A 21,903-nucleotide genomic window follows, 5' to 3' on the forward strand; every position below is an offset into this window, starting at 1 on the left:
ATAATGTAATGACCCCCTATCTCCATCGAGTGTCAACTCACCTTGATACACATGATAAAATTTGTATAAAACACTGTTTGGCACTGCACTGCACTTCTTTCAGGATTATCATCTGTATACTGTTTGCATTCAGAGCAGCTTTCATTAAACATACACAAATAACTCAGCTTGAGGCTTTAAACTCAGTCCACACACACACACACACACTAGTATAGACCAAACTCTCACACTGTCATTCTTAGCTTTATTTGCTTAAAAACATTTCCACTTTTCATTTTACAAGGGTGAACGTTTGCAGAGCAGAGGAGGGATTTAATGCTTTTCAAACACAGAAACGCTCTGAGCGGAGCGCTACGTTGAGGGGTGCCCGACCTCGGCAATGGTAAATTCACTTGGGCTGTTAAGCTAGATGACCTGTTTATTTGGACTTGCAAAGCGCATGTCTCCTGGACCGATCAGTGAATATGCTGCACACAGAGTCTGCCATGATGGATTTTACAGCCAAAATAAGCAACAGTAACTGCCAAAGAGTTCAGCACTGGGCGGAGAAGCATGTCTATTTACTGCTCAGCAGCTTCAATTAAACAAACAGCAAAGGAAATTGGTTAAGGATTATTTTATTACTTAGCAGTTTGTACAGTTTCTACCATGGAAAAATAACATGTAACATAAGACTGTATTTACAATTCCATTTTTACAAAATGTCTTTACAAGATTTTCTGCCAGTTCAAAAAATTTGAGACTAAAACACACAAATACACACACATTCACACACACCCAAACCAAACTTTGTAATACACACATAAATAAATATAGACATTCAATGACTGTTCCACGACAAATATTTCTACAGCCAAGAACATGTACAATTCGTCATTTCCACACAAGTTATAATTTCATTAATAAACATTACATATTACTCCCAATATACCTGTAATTTTTTGTTAATCTGTTAATGAAATTGCTAACATACTGAAAAGAGGTAACACAGACATCATTTCATGCCAAACAGAATGCTAACGGTTGTCATGCAAAACCATTACGAGCTTTCAATTTGAAGCAAGTAATTAATTTACAGTTCATAAATCAAATGTACTACATGCAACATACTATGTGAAATATTCTGGGTAAGACATCAATGACTTTAGGTACATTATCCATCAGTACTGACTAATATGTATGTATGCCTAAGCGCCTCTTTTAAAGGTAACACAAAATAAATAGATGCATTTCTACTTCTTTTCTTTATGAATAAACAATTGTTTTACAATTCTGACGTTTCCTACTGTCCATGTTCAACCATCTTCAATCTGGTTGCCAAAGTAAATTGTGTTTCTTCAATCGCTTGTCGTTAATTGACTGATAAAATAGCTGAATATGCTTGCTGCTTCCAATGACAGCTGGCTCGCAACAGTTTTAAGGGTTCCTGAATCTTACGTTTACCTGAAATTTCATAGCCTCCCTTTGAGTCTGGAATAAGTTGGTGAACTGTGTACTAACCAACGCTGAATATGAGACCTTGCAGTTTAAATTTCATTATTCAGACCAACCAGTCTGGTGCCACGTGTCAGTCAACAGAGAGGGGTTGAGAGGGAATAGCTGATGTGTTGTGGAGCCTGGAGAAGATGGACCCATATTTCACAAGCAGGGGGGTCAGTTCATGGTCTGGTGCGCTGTGTTTCTGTTTGGTTCCACACATTCCCTCCCTGACAGGCAGGGGCAGAGAGCCACTGGTACTTCTCCCTATTGGGTCTGCCTCAACTTGCAGCTCAGTGTTTCTCGACTGATGGCTTCTGGTGATGAGAGTGGTGCTGCCGGAGTCTGGGCCCTAGAAAATTCACGTTATCACAGATCTGTCAGATACCACTCTCAGCCTCACTCTCAGTAACAATCCAGGGCTTTTTCATACAATATAAATGTGTTTGTTTTGATACATATGCTCTCCTTTTTTCAGACCTAAACACGCACAGTTGAGCGTCTTCGCTGTTAAAATTATACAGCATATCACAACATAATGTGGCAGAAACGCTGCATCTTTTCTAAAAACTGCTGATTGCTCAGCAACTTGGGTGCAGCATGAACAGGCTCCAAAGGCAAAATTGACATTAAGTTGACTTAGTTGCAAAGAGCTGCCTATAAACTGCTTCCAGAAAACACAAACTAACATTTTATTTAATTTATGTATATCAATACCTAAGAAATTTAGGCTCAACATAAACTCACTCAGTCTTAAGCTGCCGAGCGTTGCACTATGTTCCCACACTAGTTGTTTTGTGAAAGAAAGATAGCACACAGAGATTTTTCTACTGAACTCAGGCACCTCTAGCAACAGTGCCAATAACAGAAGTTAGAAGGCAAATAATAACTAAATATTAAACTATTGCTTTAAAAATGCTGCTACTACAACATTAGTACTTACGGTGTTGAATGGCTGGTAATATGTCTGGGGTCAGGAAGGTCTTGACGGTGGCAGGGCCTTCTCCACCTGTAGTTATGACCTGCACCTCCAGTCTGTAGTAGGTTGATGGCCGCAGGTTGGACACTACAAGCAAGTTATGATCCTGCAAAGAGAGCAAGGAGATCAGCAGAAGACATGAAATCAGTTGAAATACAACAGAACGTGTCTTTGAATTTGACAGGACTTGAATATAAATGGCCTGTAAACCAGGGGGATATCAGCTGCGTAGCTGTCTTTGTCCAGGCCACAGACAAACACAAAGACTTTGTTTTCATAGGGCTTGCTGTCTCTCTTTCTTGCTGCCAGCTTGATAAAGTGAGTGGTGGGTGGTTTTATTTATAGATGAGCTCCAGAGGCTGGGAGGTGCAGATAGGCGGAACGTGTTGTTGATGGAGCAGATTATGTCAAAGAGCGGCTTTTTCAGAGCTCACACGGAGGATGAAAGAGGAAGACGTGGAGGCAGATGAAAAGGAGGAGGAGGAGAACTTCCAGCAGGACACAACAATTCGTCAGATCTATCCCTTTGTCTGTCTACACACTGGAGCTTATCATAAGATTCATGCAAAGAGCCCACAAGAGTGTTTTGCCTAAATCACCATCACCTCTGATAGATGCTGTTTAATGAAATACTTAAGACACAACCGACTTTCCTGAAGCAAGGGACCCCATAGGACTGTACTTAGTCAGTTATTATATTGTGTTATTTGGACATATATATATATATATATATATATATATATATATATATATATATATATATCTACAACATTTGAAAACCAACAACCTTTACTATATGACTGATGTCTTATAGTAAACAAGTGGAGAAAAAAAAACAGTCCAGTTTTATTTAAGATAGACACGTACTGGAGGCAGGATCTGGGACTGGGAGATGATGCTGTTGGGCAGACTATTTTGCCGGCTCTCAGAAGTAATCTCAGCCCAAGTGACCTGGAAGCCCGTGATTCGCTGATTAGGGGCCACCCTGGACACGCGCCACAGGAAGTTCCCGGTAATATTTCCCTCGTTGATTGAGAACGAGGCCGTCAGGTTCTCTGGTTTAGCCAAAACCTTTGAAACGCCTGGAACTGTTGGAAAAACAATAGCATTAGTCATGTTCAGCTTGAACAGTGATGTTAGCTTAGTATAAATAGAGAAAACAGGGACAAGGAGCAATTCTGGTTCTGTCCAAAGTTAAAATAAGAAATCTGTGTTTAATTTATGCCAAACAACTTTGCTTACACTAGCACATTTCATGTCTCAAACTGCTGAATACTCACCCCCCTCGCCTGGGCACCGGATATGTTTGTGAGTCTTGCTCTGGATGGTAGCACAGGATGGGGTGAGGAAGGTGGTGCTCTCATCCTTGGAGCGTCTCTTGGACTTCAGCATGTGAACAGTGACTTTGTACTTGCAGGAGAACAGCAGGCCCGGAAGGTTGATGTAGTTCTCCTGAGCCAAGGAACACATTATTCAGTCCTGATGACTTTGACATGTCACCCAGGTCAAGTCCCATGGAGCTTCAGAGATAATTAAATACATAGTGCCGAAGCAGATCACATTCCTGCTCAGGCTTTAGGAACATGCCCCACTTTACAGGATCACTTTGAACACTGACATGTTTGGGTTTGACCAATATTCTCCTTTTTAAACAGCAAAATAAATTATGCTTTATAGCTTCCAAATGTAACATAAACAGAAGAAGGACTTAATTAATAAGCAGGATCCAAAGTGGATTCATGTGTAAAGAGAATGGCCTGTAAATCCATGTTAATGAATTCTGTTCAGCAGGACTTCAAACTTTTACCAACTACTGCCTTTATCATCTCTTTTCAAGGAAATGAAAAAATCATGCTGACTAGTGGATTTAGGTCTTGCATTTGTAATAAGGAGATTCTACATTAATAGATCATCCCCTGAGAAAGAATGTGTGTGTATTCTCTCTGATATGAAACAGCTTTTGATTAAAAGTGAATGAGGCGCTGTGCTCACATAAAAGCACTGAAGCCTGGGCTTCTTCCCAGTGATCTATAGAAAATGGATGTATATTTCCTAGCAACCAGAGTGCAGGTCCCCAAAGAATGTGTTGATTGCCAGACCTCTGCCATCCTGTATCAGCCCGAGACAGTTAACCCCCCACCCCCAGACTCTTCCAGCCCCTACAATCCACAGACCGGGCTGCACCCTGAAAGAAAGCCCGATGCCAAAACAGGGCTGGGGCCGCTGGAGGTGAATGATCCCCCATTCCGGGAAACATTGTTTAAGTAAAAATGTTTTATTGGCCAACACGCCACATGCCTGACCACATGCCTGACTCATAATAGTCAAAACAACAGCCAGTGATTTGCTCAGAGCAAATCCAACGGAACGGAGCTGCAGGCTTACTCAGTGGAGCTGTTTTCTTAAGAGGACCTGTCCTTTCTAAGCATCAGACAATAGCTTGGGCACGTGCTTTGCATAGCACGCAGCTGCTGATCAAGTCACAGCTCTGTGCACTCTGTTGCTGGAGACTAACCTGTGTGACGGATTTCTCTGATCCTCTGGTCTCATTGTGGCTGCAGTACTCTGGCACCCACTGGACGTGGTAGCGACTCACTGTGGGATCTGAAACAGGAAGGATGAGTGGGGAGAGATGAGTAGAGAGATTTTATACTTTACTCTTTTAAATACAATTTAAAATACTCCTTTGGAAGTGTAAATCCAGAATTCCCAATTTTACTAGAGTAAAAGTATGGGAATTTAAAAAAAAAGTATTAAACATACAAGCACTCATTGGGCAAAATAATGGCTTTTGTCAGCAGCATATTATTTTATTATTGGATTAATACAAGTGTCAACATAATCACAACAACAGTTTTATCTTCAATCTGATGTGGTCCAAGCTCCTAAAACATTTTGGCTCCAAGAAATGATTTCTGAAGTATTACTGTGTATGGAACACATCAAAGTGGAGCTAAGTGTAGTTACTTTACACCATATCTATAAGGTCATCGTAGGTTTTGTATGTGAAATCTTATCCTGCAAATTAACTACTGACAAGTGGCTACAGTTCAGTTGAAACAGCAAGGAAGCAAAACAAACTGCAAGGTCAGCTGGGAAAGTGGCATTGGGAAAAACAAATTGCTTCCAGTGTCTGCGTACGCCTCCACTTGTAACTCTCTTTAGACAAAATTAAATTTGATCTAACTACAGTGGTCAAATAAATGTTGTAGAGTAAAACGTTCTGGACCTCAATCTCTGGAACATATGGGCTATACTTTAAAATGTATCTCAGTACAGTACTTAGTTATGGTCAATATAAATCAGACAGGCGGACATGATTAACTGATTGGTATCTTGAAATATACTCTTTCACTAAGATCTGATATCACTGTTTCCATTATTGATTATCAGGATAAATTATGTCTGTAAAAATACCAAGAAACTTAAAAGCACTTCCTTCTTTATTTTTGCATTAGCGTATTAATAGCTTTTCCTGTTTCCTAAAGCTTTTTCTTTGTTCACTGAAGACTCAACTCCAAAACTAAACCCTTCTGTTCAAAGTTTAATAATCTGCATCATCGTCAGTGGAGGAGTAGCCTCGATCATGCTGGGATACAACAGTTCTCTCCATTAGACGCTCCAGCAGTCGACATTTGCTTCATATCTTTACAGTAGCTCCTCATAAGCTCATCAGTAATGTTTCACTGGCCAACAGCCCCACCTTGTATTATTAGATGTATTATTAATTCCACTGTGTTGCTTGGATATATCAAATACTCCATTTAATAATTGAGTTATGCTATGTACGGTCCTCAGCGGGGGCCTGGGATGTAGTAGGGAGATAAAAGGGGTCCTTTGAAGGCTTAGACACAGATATGGCACTTCAAGCCCCTGAGCTCTTTGGAAGCAGAAGAGAGAAGAATTACAGGGACCTGGGAAATTGGGAAAAATAAACAAGATATGCTTAACCAGGTCTGACACGGAGAGGAAGTGGTATGTAAAACAAGGAATGGGACATGGAAATCAGGTCGAAAACAGAACCTCAGCAGAGTTTGATAAATCAAGGCTGGAAATGAGCCTCAGAAACGTCTGCCCACTGGACTGCTGTCTATTGTCTGAGTGTTGAGCAGACAGCGATACATTATCTGAGCTGATGTACGGTAAGGTCTCTCTTTTGTCTGCAGGAGAAAATCCAGAGGCCAGCCTGATTTCGATTACAGAGACAATGAGTGAGAGTTTAATCATGGTTCAGTTAACCTGTCCCCTGTCTCAGTCACACAAACCAGATGTCCAGAGACTCCTGCTCTCCAGGCCAACTGTATTCCTGTAATGTTTACAGTAGTGGAATGCAGATTGTCAAAGACAAAGCCAGGGTCATCTCTCAACCTAATGAGAATCAGTGACCAGAACTCTGCAGAGCAGGACAGTAACCCATGAGACCGAAAAAGAAAGTGGCCCAGGACTCACTCTGCTCTGCAACACTGTGTTTCCAGAAGCCATGCTTAAAACCACCGTCAGCATCACTAGGCTGTCTGAGTCCATGCCAACCTTGCTAACAGCTCTGGGCCAACTCTGCTCTCGCCTTCTGATTCAGCAGTTGGTGTTTCACCAGGCCTCTCCTTCAGCCAGGGTTTGCATTCTTGACTTTCAGATGTGGAGTTTGGCTTAGGCGATGACATATATTAGTAACATAACATAGACCAGTGAATGGGACTTGACAGGTTACTTTGAGAGCATGGCTTTCAAGGTTTCCATATTTCCACTCTGCTATTAAGAGGGGTTGGGGAATGGACACTGCTGGAACAAGCATTCCTATAGGCTTTAACCCGTTACTGGTACTTCTACCCATTTCTGGTCCCTGTGACATCAGGTCTTGGAAAACAGAATGTGCTGCTAATAAAAGGGCAAGGGTCTATTTAAAACAGACATCAGTAAATACTTGTGCTCATTTCTCTTTACTGAATGGTGGCTCTGCTCTGCTCTCTCAGTGTATGTGCAGGTTTGCACCAATTTGCCAGTTCCAGCTCTCTCACACACACACACACTCATCATCCAACACATTTATAAAAGGAATCTCCCAATATTTGAATAACTGAGAATAAATCATACCATTATTATGGTTATTATGGTGTACATGAGTCATAGTGATTAATGGACATAATGGGATGATAATTAGATTCTAATGTGGCTATAAATCAATACATTAGAGTGCATACCTCCCCGGTTCTTCCAGTAGACTCGGACCTGCAGCTGACCATCCTGGTAGAAGGGTGTGCCAACCTCTAGTTGGCCAGAGGGTCGTTTGGCCAGGGTCGAACCAGGAGGGGATACCTCCTCCTTCTTTGACTTGAGCACTGATTTTACTGGGAAGAGAAAAGCGAAAATGATTGCGGCTGTAGCTAAGACACAGCTGTGGCTGTGTTGTGGCAAACTCTTCAGCATGGTAACAGAAACACACAATTATGCCTTTGTGAAATCACAGCAGTTACAACACATTCTTTAAGGATAAATGCGGTGTCATTTGATGGGTACACACAGCGCTAGCACTGCCAATGTTAGAGGTTCAATTCCCTCCAGAGCCGTATATTTAAAATGTGCACACTCACAGCACAGAGGCTTGATCTGTGCTTCCCAAACATGCAGGAACACTGGATGAATGCCGACATGTTGTCAGCACACCTTGGCCAATCCTGAGTTGGTAATTTGAGAAAATTCAGTACAACTCGAAACAGAAAAACTTCATTTGAGGAAGTGCAGCACTCTCAGATGTGAGTCTTAGTTGCATCATGTGGAGTCTAGAACCAGTAGTAAGGTGCTTTGACTAAACATATTCCCCAGACTACATGGACTACATATGCAAAGTAACAAGACTAAACAACTACAGCCATGCTGCTCTATGAGGCCGTAAAGCACAAACATCAAATCTATGAATATTTACTCTAAGCAGGACATAATTGTTTGCACCTAATTTTTATGATAACCCACAGTTGTTGAAACATTAAGGTAAGCTATGGGCAAAGTCAAAGGATCAACAAAGTCATTAGGGTTTATCTTCTGTGGGCCATGAATGTCTGCAAATCATTTCTGGCAACCCATCCACTTGCTGTAATTAGAACCATGCTGCTACTGCACATACAAAACTGAATGAAAAAAACAAAAACTATCACTAATGTTTACCTGATTCATTATTTTGGGTGGTGCTGAAGTGGAGAGAAGCCTTGGAGCTCTTCAGTCGCACCTGTCCCCAGTATGTGACAGCCTGCAGCTCCACAGTGTAACTGTTGTTTTGTTGAAGTCCCTCCAGATCCACCCATGTCTGAGCCTGCAGCAACACAAGACACTTGCATGTTGGCATCTGTACATTACCACACTGCCACTTGAGCCTCCTTCCAAAGCCCTGTCACTGTCCCAGTCACACTTCCAACTCGGCTCATCCCAAGCTAACTTGGGCCTGTGGGAAAGCCCTGTTTATTAAGAACACATGTGGAGCTGGGAATGGTAGGAGATAGCCTTTAGGCTTTGTGAGGGACCCCTGTTATCAGAGCCTCCCAGGGCATCCTCACTGTGTTTGACTTCCAGCATTCCACCATCAGTGTGAGCTTGATGAGTTCTTGTTACTGACAGTGCGTGTTTTGACATTCCTCTACCAGCAGGCTGCTTTCAAAGCCCCGAGGTGCCAAAGTGGAAACCAGTAGTACATGTGTAAATAGGTGTCTGGTGTCCCGTTTCTATCTCTTCTGCCCCACATCTGTTACGCATTGAAAAAACTAATTCAGAAGAAGCCTCTCTGAAGGTGTGTGTGGACTGTCTAGACAGTCCGTCTTTCAACTTGGGTCTCTAATTAAATGCTCACCACAGATAGAGAGCCACAGGTAAGTGCTATCAGGTCATGTGTTTTTCAATATACTGTGCAGATGACTCACAAAACTTAGTTATGTGTATAATGTGCTATTTGTGAGCACAGTCTGTTATTGACCCTCTTCCATCTGTGAGCAGTACAGTGCAGAAAACAGTGTGTGCATATGTAAGAGAAGGGATGCCAAAAAACAAAAACACAAACAACTCTGCAATACCATTAAAATGCTTCTGTGTGGGTTTCTGAGTTTATGTAAACTTAGCTTGCCTGTTTGTTTCAGCTTTTGTAACCAAATGATATGCATCCTTTCTAGGTGATGGCAAGTGCTGGACTTTGTCTTGTGTGACATCCCAGACAAAGAGCCATAAAACATCTTTTGTGGCTGGAGCAAATACTTGAGAGTGTTCCAGTGTGCAGACTAAACTGTTCCAGTGAAAAATGAGGGCTAATAAGAATCAAGAAGAAAATGTTTCCTAGGTGTTTTCTGTCCTGTTTTACTGGGTCTCTCATTTGTTAAAGTATCCAGTATGTATTCATATAAAGGATAACATGAGTTTGGAATTTTAAGTTTAGTCATCCAACCACTTGAATTTGAAGCTACAGATGTATATGTTAGAAATAGGTAATAAATACATAAATGAATCAATGTACCGCTTCAGACAAGCTGAATTACACAATCAAAACCGAGTAGGAGAAAGTGACAAACTGCAAAAAATGTGACCAATACAAACTGGGACATTTAAGAAACACAGACCCCGCGTGCTGAAATCATGATTTATCACTATAAAGAAGGCTATTTATCACACTTAGTGTGTTTTCTTTCAGAGCTTAACAGTGTGTTTATGGGTTCTTTCATCAGTTTAAGTAATCAAAACAATGAAAAACATATTGTATCAATCTGTGTGTGATTGATAGCCTCTCAAGTATATATAAATAAATGCATATTGAATTTTCACTGCAGGGCTACGTGGGCATTTACAATGATATGCTGACATAATAGTAGACAAGACCCTACTAAGAAGAGAGGATACAGAGAGAAAGAAGAAGATTACCCCATTGGTGGTCTTTCTCCTTTTCTTCTTGGACAGCATCATTGACTTAGTGGGGACAGTCCAGCTCCAGAACACTTTGTAGTGATGTATGGGGATATCGGGCTCCTCCGGCAGAGTCCAGTTTAGGCGTGCTGTCACCAGGCCTTCATCGCCCAGGATTAAGTTGGTGATACGCAGGCTGGTGGGTCTCGGGGGGGAGGACGGATCTGAAGATACAGCACCAGCAAAAAAATCTAAATCTGTCAGCAGTAATTTCAGTACATATGTAGGTATTTATGTAAGACGAAAACAGTCTCTGTTTCTTATAGGTGACACTTCCCGTGCCAAGTATAATTTCAAGTTGAATGTATTACAGGCCGAGACACCTTTCACCACTTGAAGCTCTGAGTTGCATTTGACTGTAGGTAAAGCAATTAGTCCACTGACAATCTGCCGTGAGATGTTATGACAGGTGTCGTGTCGAATCTATGTGCGTTCAGCAGGACCAAGAGCACAGGTCAGGGGTTAACAAACACATGCTGCTCCACACTGAGCAGTCCATGTACCCTAACTGTGTGTGTGTGTATAGTAAAGCTGGTTCTGAACCCATCTATGTGGGTGCTGTGACCCATCCTTCTGTCGGCTGCACATGACAGCTTGGTGCAAGAATTGAGGCAGGGCTCCATGCCAGACACCGACCAGGGGGAATAGGCCTTTAATGAGAAAATAATTCATACCATAGCCCAGTTGTCTCTACTTGCCCCTGCCCTTATCCACCTGAAATACATTTAATTCACTCCAAAAACACAATTGGACACATCGGGTCTCCATACCAGCTCATGTTGGCTGTGCAAAATAAATAAGCGCTCAGTTCTTCCAAATTGCACTAACAAAGTATAGTAGTGCAAAATTGCAATCCGATGACATGGCCATACTATATAAATAACAATGGCGTGACAGAATGGCCGGGGGCTCATCAAATCCATGACAGCTCCCATCAGTCTATCAACATTTTGGCACTGATTGGCCTGATTGGAATCATTTTCATCCCTGCAGTAAAATCCTTTTCCCACCAGGTGTCTGGCTCTGTCAGACAGCCATCCAGAAGGCTCTGGGGAGCTAATGTTTGCCAAAGGATTGACAGGACAGGACAGCACGCATGTACACACACACACACACACACACACACACACACACACATACACACAAGTCCATCTCCCAGGTTTTTAAGAGTTTCAAGAACTTACAAAGTCTGCAGTACTAGTAAACAACTTTGGTAAGTTATTTATATATACACTTTGCATTAAATGCAATAAAGGCACTTTCCAATAGTCATACATTTAGAGACACTGAATAAGGTTAACACATGGACAGACCTGGGGACACATTGTTTTGCATCTACTTGTATTTCAAAGACACAGTATCTGATCTGATGCAGAAATAATCTAGATGTAATATCATATTAAAAGGCCTATAACCCCTAAAAACCACAGAACAAGTGTCCAAAACTTCAACAAATGCAACCTGCAACACAACATGGCTATTTAGTGTCATTCAACACTGAAAGTGCAGTGCTGGGGAGTAAAGCAGAAACACAAGATGCCATGAGAACTTGTTCACTAATCTGTGGCAAAGATCTTAAGAGCGCCTTGGTTACATCACTCCCACTGGAAGCAAGACAACACTTGCATTTATTTGAAACCTGCAATATCCTGACTAATTCAGACATATTACATTTTATATGACTGTAAAGAGAGGGGAACGCTTCCTTTGAAGATACAAATGAAGAGCTGCTTGCAGCACAGAAAAGAAATGTTCTGCACCTCCAGTCGCACCTAATCACTTGACTTCTACAGGGTACTGGCATGAATTACCCATTCCATTTTAGCTCATTGATCAAATGTATGAAAATTGTGAGGGGGAAATACTTTATGTTAAACAGACTTTTTCACATGTTTATTCCCAAATACTGGTTTAAACAAACACATAATAGTGTGAACGCCATCAGTCAAAAGTGATAAAAGTGAATTTGGCTATAGAATATTCACCACATATATTGGGTTTGTATTGTCAGATAAGACGTCACATCAGGTCTTAAAAGCCTAACTGGCCACCTGTTCCAAGGTCCTAACCGTAACAAATGGAGGGCAGTGGGTGTCAAACAGGACTTACACACAAAGCAAGGCCACACACACATGCATATGTAGATAACAACACAGACCTCTGGAGGAGCGGAAGTGCTTGCTGGGTGCAGTGAAGCCACGGGTCCCATGGACATTGACTGCAGCAACTCTGAACTGGTACCATCTGCTGGCTCTGATGTCAGCCAGTTGGACGCGCTCCTCCGCAGTCTGAGAGACAGATGGAGAGAGAGCAAACCACAGGTGTCAGGGTTCATGCAGGGTCACAACCCCACGTGAGTTTGCTGCCACATCAGTCAAACGTGCGTTTCTCTTTGCCAAACTTTCAAAGACACTGTGACTGGGAGGAATGTGCACCATGTGCAACAGTCTGTCAGCGCAGTGCAGCACTTTCACAGCTGTAGCATGTGGCACGCTGAGACATGTGAGGTTAAAACAGCGGTCTACAGATCTGATCAAAAGAATCACTCAGACAACATTTGATGGAATCTAAGACAAAACCTTTTTTTTAATCTAACTAGTATGCAAGAACATTTTAGATGCATGATGTGTAGATACCTGCACCACAGTCTGCCATTCGGTGGCATCATCCTCACTGGGATGGATGCCATAGTTCCAGCGGCGCTGCACTACATAGAGGACAGGCTCCACGGAAATGTTAAACTTGGAGGACCAGCGGATTTCCAGCTGACCCGACGGCTGCTCCAAAAACACCAACTCTTTCCTTGGCTTAAGAGGGACTCCTAGAAGTACAATCAAGGAAAACAACACCATGATGGGAGTTGACACAGCACTCATCATTGTAGGTGAACTATAACTTGACATCTGTTGTTTTCCTCCTGCGAGTGAAAGTCAGTTGGATAAATAAATGACACCATCAGAGCTGGAGAGATACAGATTTGAAAATCAGACATGACCTCAGTGCAATAGATTTAATACATGCTGTGGGTCAACAACATCATCTTGCGGTATTTCCCGGCCAGAGTAATGTGTTTTAGTAGCTGTGCTTCTTAGTAATAATACACATAGTTTGCATTTAGGTATGTGATTTTGGAACACATTGCATTTTTCTTTCTCTCGCTGACATAAAAATACACAAGTGCAAACATAGGCACATACAGTGCATTTAAAGTTAATTTGCATCGTTGCAGTTCACATTCAGCCGTTCAGACAAAGTCGATGCGGCCATGTGCACTAAATTAGAGATTTATTAAGTGCAGGACTGGGCCAAATCCTCAGCCAAGTCAGACTGACTCTCAAGTAAATTTATTGCAGTGGAGCTGTAGTGAGTTGTTGATTGAGCGTTGGGCACGGTGATAATGAGATGGAGATTGGAAAAGCAAGTTTGGAAGTACAGGAGAAGGCTGAATACATCCAATAAATCGCCTAGCACGACCATTATGTTGGACCTCTGTCACTGTTGAGCAGCCCACCACTGCTCCAGATTTATAAACGGCATCAACACGTGCTCAAGGCTACTGCACGGCGTGTCAGTAAACAACATAATCAAGACTGTGTTTTGCATGCAGACTGCTTGATCCACCTCTATCTTTATTCAGTCTTCACGTAGGCCAGGTAAAAGTGATGAATTGATGAATATAAATCCTCAAATTTGGAGGAGGGTCCTTGAGCCACACACATATGGAGTTCGGAGTTAGTGCTTTGTTTTGTCCCACTGATAACAGCTTTCTTCATACGAACAGCTGGGGGTCATTGTGCTGTGGTTTCACAGCTCCATAGCGGAGTGTGTGTGGGTGTGTATGCGTGTGTGTGTGTTCATGAACAAACGTGTCACATTTCCTGCGCAATACTAAACACCAAGGTAACCACAGCATTCCTCTTCTCCCTCTGTCTTAGCTCATCTTCCCACAAAGTCACATAAGTACTCCTGCAAAGCACAAATCACACACGCACGCACGCACACACACACACGTACGCACGAACAGAAATTAAAAAAAAAAAAAACACCACACACATGCACTACCTTTCTCTTCCGCAATACGTGGGAGGGAAACAAATACACTTTCTCTCAACTTGCCGGGTCCAAAGATAACTTTTGAGGCAGGTTTGGTCCAAGAATCATACAGCGTTCATTTTTCAGTGGCCACACGTTTACTCCAAACCATGATGTAACTGCTGCTGAAGCATGATCAACAGAGCACCATCCATTCATGTATTAATCATGCCAACAATTACACTACAGGAATATAATTCTCAATACTCACGCACACACTGTCATAATCACTGCTCTAATTACAGGGGGGCTGAGGAAAACACTACAAATACTGTTTGTAGCATGAGGATTTACCGTAAGCTGAGGGTGGCTGATGGACTAATTGACTGACTGACTTGTTGTGACAGTGTTAATATGACTTAATTTCATTTCACCCTGACACCTACATTTTTCACATACTCGCTGTTTCACCCACCCACTGCTCCTATTCCAGTTCGTCTCACACCGTCGTGAATGGCGCTGCTTTTTGATCAAAACACATTTGTAACAACTTGGGTTGCATCACAATCTGGTGTTATTTCTTCCAGGAATGTAGAAAATGAGAGAGAACTAGAGATAAGGTGGTGAAAACAAAAGAAAGAGAAGATCCCAATTAACCTCCTACTTATATAGCGCACGTGCACAGTACTTTTTATCTGAGGTTTTACTTCCACGTATAGATGTCTGAGATGACATTACAATGCGGGGGATGATGAGCAACGTGGCTCCACTGATAAGAAATGAAAAAAAAAGACAGAGCTTTGTTACACATAAAAGCCCAGTGGGGGGGTCCAGTGTGTCATCCTGAACCTGACTGTGTTTTTCTCAGTCAGCGACATACACGGGGGCTCAAGACCCTAACCTGAACCAAAATACACACAAACATACACACATCTGAGAGTGATCACAGTGGGGGAAACGCTCCATTTCTCCTTGCTTGTGTTTGCTAATGCTTTCCAGCACCGTGGCTCATCATGGTAAAGACTACACACACACACACACACTCGTGCACACATAGAAACAATTATGCTCTTCAAACCATGAGCAACTAATTAGACCTTTAACACTGAGAACCAGGAGAGGAATTCCATCTAGACTTTCTCCAAGAGGCTCAGTGTAATTCAGTGTAAAGGCAGTGCTGACAGTGACCCGTCATGAGCTCAGTGTTTGGACTAAATCAGCAGGTAGGCTGCTTGATTTGAAGGCCTCGCCGCGCGCTGAATGGTTTTCATTGACTTGGTCGCTCTATTGACATTTTCAAGGTCATGCCTGCTTTCATCTTTTCCCGATTAACGCGCTGTTCACCTTCTGAGCATGACATTCACCGTGCAGTCCCTCAGGATTTCTCCAAATCAAATATAAATGCTTGCTTTTGTGCGTGCACAAGATCAAACTCATGAATCACATGCTCTTGCCTCTCACTCCTAAATACAGTACACTCAGTAAAACATGCTTAGGCTTACTGGAGTGTGATTCAAAGCATACGCAGCTACAGTCTATCACTGCAGCAGTTCAAAGCTTGATTTAGACTCATCTTCCTCTGCTCTCACTTCAACATATTTGTTATGGCCTCAGGCTGTAAACAACTATGTGCTGATAGTGTATATAATGTAGTTCCAGCCTCCATTTTCAAGTTCAGGGTCTCTTGGTTCTCCCACATAATGACTTGCACCCTCAGAACATCAGGGAGCCTTGGGCAGCACTATTAAACTGTTTTATTGGAGCAAAGATCCTTGAGTTCATTTGTGTCTGTGAAACCCAAGCTTATCAGGCTTATCCAGCAAATTCAAGACAGAAGATATAATCCAATTTCCAACAGAGAGCACATAAGGGATGTGTGGGTGCATTACAATACAAAGATGAAATAAAGATTTATGATTCAGAGCTTGTTAAGTTAAGTCGTTAGAAATTGCACACATACAGGATAATCTACAATCTGCGTCATTGAGTTTTAAAATTAATGTCTGAGAGGAATTAATTGGTTCAATGCTATTTGTGAAAATTATGCAAACAGAAACATTTAATCACATTAAAAACATGATGTATTCTGTGGACCATTACCAGATATTAAACATCATTTATTGAATAGGGAAAAAAAAATAAAAAAATCAAGAAAGAGAGTGTATCCAGAATTCATCTGATGAACTATGTCGAACCCGGTGCTGAGTAATAAAGAAAAAGATGAGATGTGGAGAACATCTCATAAACAGTTCCACGCACAGTTTTAGGTATTCGACTTAATCTTAGGCAAACGCATATACACTTATAGTATGAATAGAAATATGTCCTCATCTGTATTCTACAAACGAGACCATCCAAGGACAAACAGGCCCTATGAATTTCTCCACTGATTATCTCCACTGACCTGTCAGTGGCTCGGTTATTACAAACCTGTGCTGTACAGCCACAAATCCTTCAAACCCACCAAACACTTTATCCTATATTCTAGTTAAAAGCTCATTTGAAATGGTTGAAGGTTCCTGTGAATCTGAGTGTAATCCTACGAGATGAATGTTAATTAACCTTTAACATTACCTTTGTAGGGGTTTTTAGGCAGCTGGCAGGTGTGGCCACAGCCATTGGAGCAGCACTTTTTGACAGCCGAACACTCCCCATCCTCCTCACAGCTCTCCACGCAGGCTGCTGCGAAGCCGCTGGCCTTCTCAGGGGCAGGACAGTCGCCCTGCTTCACCCCCTCTACCGACTTAAGGAATTCACAGCTTGTGAGACACTCGTAGTGCTTCTTGGGAAAGAGCGGCTACAGAATAGGGAGAGGATGACAAGAAAGGTGGAGGAGGAAAAATGTCTGTCAGATTACTTTTTTTAAAACCAACCTGCATGACTGCCCTGTTTACATTTCAGCTTATGACTCACTCAAGCTGTGAGCACATTAAAACAACTTTGATTTAGCCTCAGAGAGAATGCCATTACTGTGCAAAAAGTCTTACTTCACACCCCTCTCAAACTTTCCTCTTATTGAATTTTCCCACTAAGCCCGAACACTTGAATCTGAGGCAACCGTAGTGTTTGTGGCGGGGACATACCTCACATAAATCCTGGCACTGGTTTTCCTTCAGGTCCCAGGATTCCTTGCAGGGCTCCAGGCACTGTGAAAAGGAGAAGGGTGTCAGTTCTTCAAAGAGCCAGCCACATCAAAAGAGCCGCCACTGTGGAGATGCTGCTTTCTGTGCTTGACAGGCACCTCACTCAGCCACTGCATGTTCACAACAACTAGTCACGCCTCTTTTTTGTTACTGATGCCCTGCATGCCCTCAAAGAATATAAACAATCTTCTACAAAAGCAAACATGGAGGATAGGGGTTGTCTGCTATGAGCAGACAGACACACCCTTGCTCTGGTGTCTAGAAATCTTCTGATGCTTGACTTTTGCTTGGTGTCAGCCCTGACAGATTCCTTCTTCATGCCTTAACGCTACTATCCTCCCTCTGCCTCGCTCTCATCCTACCACCTTCCCTGCTCATGTCTGGGCTTGAGACTGTCTGGCATTAAGATCCCTTCTCTTTACCACGCTGAACAGAGGGCACTTAATAGTAATTGATACACCCAGTTTAATGTTCCTGGGATTCCCTTTTTTAACACATGGAACAAATTTACCTAACATTTGGCGCAGGCAAGGGATGAAAGTAGTATGAGTGCGGCTAAACATAATGGGAAGATAATATTTTACCAATCTTATCAACCTTCCTCCTTCTTTAAATACAACAACTCACCACGAATAAATCACATTCAATAAAATTGAAAGTAATCTAGCAAGAAAGTGTACACTTGTAATGGAATTAGGCAGATACTGTCGCACAAAGGGGGAATGTGTGCAGATAGGACTTAAATGAGCTGAGGTCTTATATGATCCTGCTGCTGGCCACTGAGAGCTGGCAAACCCAGTCAAACAGACAAACCGCTGCCAGGCTGCTTCTGTGCTGCACTGGGAGCAACCCAAACCACACCAACCAGAGACCTGCCAAAGTCACTCATTCAACTCCATTTCATTTAGACTCTCGCACCCGCTACATCACTGAGACAAGGCACAGCAATAAATTTTCAACACATTTACCCACATTTATCTTCTGCGACAGTCTTATATGTTGGTCAGTGGGAGGGAGAGACGTGATATGGTAGATATAAATCAGTGGAGGTCGACCTTTGGTCAGATTAAGTGTTTTAAAAAAAGATTAATCGGGGAAAAACGTAGTGCTACTGTATGTAGTGTTATGTAAGGTACAGTACAAGTGCAGAGGAGTAGCTATGGCAGCCCCTGCTACACAGACTGTTACTGTTACAGGACTGTAGCACAAAGTTGATGTCACAAATTTCACATCTCAGTCAGTGGGCATGAGCTGTATTTATGGCTCTTTAATTCACTCATTAGCCAGCTCCGTCATTATCATGCAATTGCCAGTGAAAAGTTTATTTGCTTTTTATGGAGTGCGGTGGACGGGCACAAGAAGAAATATAAACCTTGCTTCTGGAGGAACATGTTGCAATCAGGGCCGAACACACGGCTGCCAGCACTCACTTACACTCAGCTTCAGTTCCCTGCCCACATCATCTTAGGCAACCAAGATCCCTGTGTAGACAGCAAGTTGAGTAAAAGAAAAATGTATAAAAAGGGTAAAGGAGGTTGGGTGAAGGGGTATTTTCTTAATTACTTCATAGCAATATACTGTAGATTACTCCGGAGAAATAAAATATAAAGCGTCATGTAGAATTGAACACTTTGGAGAGAAAGCACATAGTTATGACAGACGAGAGCTCCAAAAGAAACTGATGTGGTTTCTACAGAGCTGATCAGGTGAAACCACTGTAACGCCTCAGAGATTTAAGATGACATATGAGCTCAACTGCAGCATCCAAGTCATGCCTCAACGTCCAAAGACTCTAAGCGAGTGCAATTAATAACATGGTGACCTTCCATCATTAATTCTGTTCTCAAATGTATCCTCCGAGAGTAAAGTCTGCAATGCAAGCAGGCAGCAAGCTCAGCATCCGGGCTTCACACAAGCACCGTGCAGGAACAAAGAGGTGTCGAGGCAATAGCTGTGTGCTGCACTTGTGTCTAAAGGACATTCTGCCAGTAGACGCACATGTCAAAGCCCCCAAATCCCTTCTACAAATCACTGAACATACACACATAAGCCCGGGGATCAAGCTCATTTTACTCATTGAAAGGTCTTGTGTGCATGGACTGAATGCATTCCACTGGCTTTTCTTGAGGATGAATCTCTTTCTGGTTCAACACAATCACAAGTAGACAAGTGAAAATAGAAACATCGTTACCTCGAGATGCTCAGGCTTGCGTGCCAAGCAGCATGAATTAACACAGCACACTGCGTACCAAGGATATTGCAACACAGATCACAATGCTGGCTGTGTGTTCAGTGTTGTCTCACCCTCACAGTCCCAGTTTTTTTTTTTCTTTTTATTAACTCTTTGGTGGGAAAAGTTCCCAACTAATAAAAGCTGCTGGATTTTTACCAGAAAGTTGAATTTTAAATATTTTATCACAACAGGTGTCCCTGCTAAATGAGAAAAACATAAAATGGCACTCTTAAAATGGTATTTGTGTTGAGGCAGTGATAAATCCCTGCAGGTGTGCTGAAAACTAACAATATGTCAGCATTTCTCCTCCAGGCACACCCACAACCTGACATTCAAGCAGGGAGGAGGAAGACTGACGACAGATGTCCAACCAAAGCAAATAGAATGGCTGATAATTACAAAGGTGCTCTCATCAATCAAGTGCCTGATTCCTATTCACACAGTTTGGTGCTCAATCTAAGCCGTAGTACTGATTACACCTAAACCTACTAGGGAGTGCCTTAACATACAGTATCTACTCTACTGTTTTGATTTATTGTTTGATTGTTTGGTTGATTTTTTTGGCAGGGCCTGTCATCTGGACCCTATAGCATGCAGATACATTTGATGGATGGACTCTGACACTCAATTAAAATTAACTGATTTCAGTATTGAGCTCAAAGCACCATTGTCTCTGAGAGATCTACTCGCATGGCTGCCAACCCTAAAGTTTGTTTAGTGACTATAGATATTCTGAAAACATCAGATTTAATGATGCAAATAGCCAGAAATGTTACAGAAATGAGCACAACCCATACTCAAAACAGGTCAAACTAGGTTTTGGATTGTTTGATTTTGTTAGAAATAAAGTTTTTGAGGACGTCAAACATTCATCTCACATAACAGATAAGCAACACTACTGTTCAACTTCTGAGATCAAATGTGAGAATTCACCCCATCTAACAAGAGTAGTAAACAAAGCAGAGCTGGACATTAATTATCTGCTGAGTTTGGGTGACATGGTCTGGGTAGGCCTAAAGCAAAACTCTAATGGTAGCAGCCACTGCTCTGTTTGAATTGTGTAAGGACTGCATGCAATTATTGCATGTCATGTAAACATATTTCTGAACAAATTTCACCTACAAAGACACATATTATTTTGCTTTCTATTTTAAACAAGAACATAAGGCATTTTCTATGGTCTGGAGCTGTTATTCTTCACAAAAGCGACCGATTTCCTTGTTGTCCTCTTATTTTCCTACCCAACAGTGACACATTCTGCATGGTTAAGCAGGAACATCCATAGCGGCCTTTCACTCCCCATTTCACGCTGTAATAAAAACGCAGCAGTTGTTACTCTGGGGGACCCTGAAAGGCATTCTGTGGGGCCGATGAGAGAGTCAGGCTGAATGGCAGCCAATGCCACAGCCCATCTTCACTTTGTCATAGCTGTGGACGAGGCGGGTGGGAAGATCGAGGGGGTGAAGACTGGGGGAGGAAAAGGGGGAGACGTGGGTGGGAGGGGGGTTAGCTGAAGTGCACAAAACTGCCTTTCTGTATCATAGGAACGTGGTTATCTCCACCCATCATAAAAATGCTTACTGCCCCCAGTGAGTGCCTGGAATAACATAAGCTATGAAAAGGGCATATATAAAATGTCATGCAAGTGTTTAGTTTTATTTAATGGAGCATGAACTGCTACTAGTCAAGACTGCCCCAGGCCTAACAATACACAGTGTATACAAAATAAAAGTGGGGCCATAATTCATACTGATGCGGATGACATTTTCCCATATTGCCTGACTATATTTCTACAGACATGTGAGGCAGCTATGAGTGATTCTCTTATTTTGTAAAGGAAAGTTAGCAGACACAACATCGTGCGCCAAAAACATGTGAGTACCTGCGCTTTTTCTCGGAATCCCACAGTCTGGTAAAATTTGAAGCTTCCCATATTTCTCTCCGTTATCCCAAAATCCCTGAGATGACATGTGGGAGCCGAATATATCGATCCCAGCGCGGACGGTCAGTGTCGAGCTCAGATGGTGCCAACAGATATTTACAAGGTGCCTTTCGTGCCTGTTGGGATGGTGCCACTGCTTTCTGCTCATCTGGCGCTCTCCGATATG

The 21,903-nt window shown here is 42.3% G+C and overlaps 1 protein-coding gene across 1 annotated transcript in view; it reads right to left on the bottom strand.

Annotated features, from left to right (window-relative positions):
- Window positions 1-601: 601 nt before the first annotated feature.
- LOC113173768 (anosmin-1) overlaps window positions 602-21,903 on the bottom strand; it is a 36,378-nt gene continuing 15,076 nt past the window's right edge. The window contains exons 3-14 of the mRNA XM_026377304.1: window positions 17,503-17,565; window positions 16,994-17,216; window positions 13,024-13,208; window positions 12,546-12,675; window positions 10,346-10,551; window positions 8,615-8,759; window positions 7,654-7,800; window positions 4,971-5,059; window positions 3,736-3,907; window positions 3,323-3,543; window positions 2,420-2,561; window positions 602-1,828 (exon numbers count right to left, since the gene is read on the bottom strand). Coding sequence (XP_026233089.1) covers window positions 1,770-1,828; window positions 2,420-2,561; window positions 3,323-3,543; window positions 3,736-3,907; window positions 4,971-5,059; window positions 7,654-7,800; window positions 8,615-8,759; window positions 10,346-10,551; window positions 12,546-12,675; window positions 13,024-13,208; window positions 16,994-17,216; window positions 17,503-17,565 — 1,782 coding nt within the window. The 3' untranslated portion in view covers window positions 602-1,769. The remainder of the gene's footprint in view (window positions 1,829-2,419; window positions 2,562-3,322; window positions 3,544-3,735; window positions 3,908-4,970; window positions 5,060-7,653; window positions 7,801-8,614; window positions 8,760-10,345; window positions 10,552-12,545; window positions 12,676-13,023; window positions 13,209-16,993; window positions 17,217-17,502; window positions 17,566-21,903) is intronic.

This window comes from Anabas testudineus, chromosome 21 (assembly GCF_900324465.2).
Source record: "Anabas testudineus chromosome 21, fAnaTes1.2, whole genome shotgun sequence".
Lineage (NCBI taxonomy): Eukaryota > Metazoa > Chordata > Actinopteri > Anabantiformes > Anabantidae > Anabas > Anabas testudineus.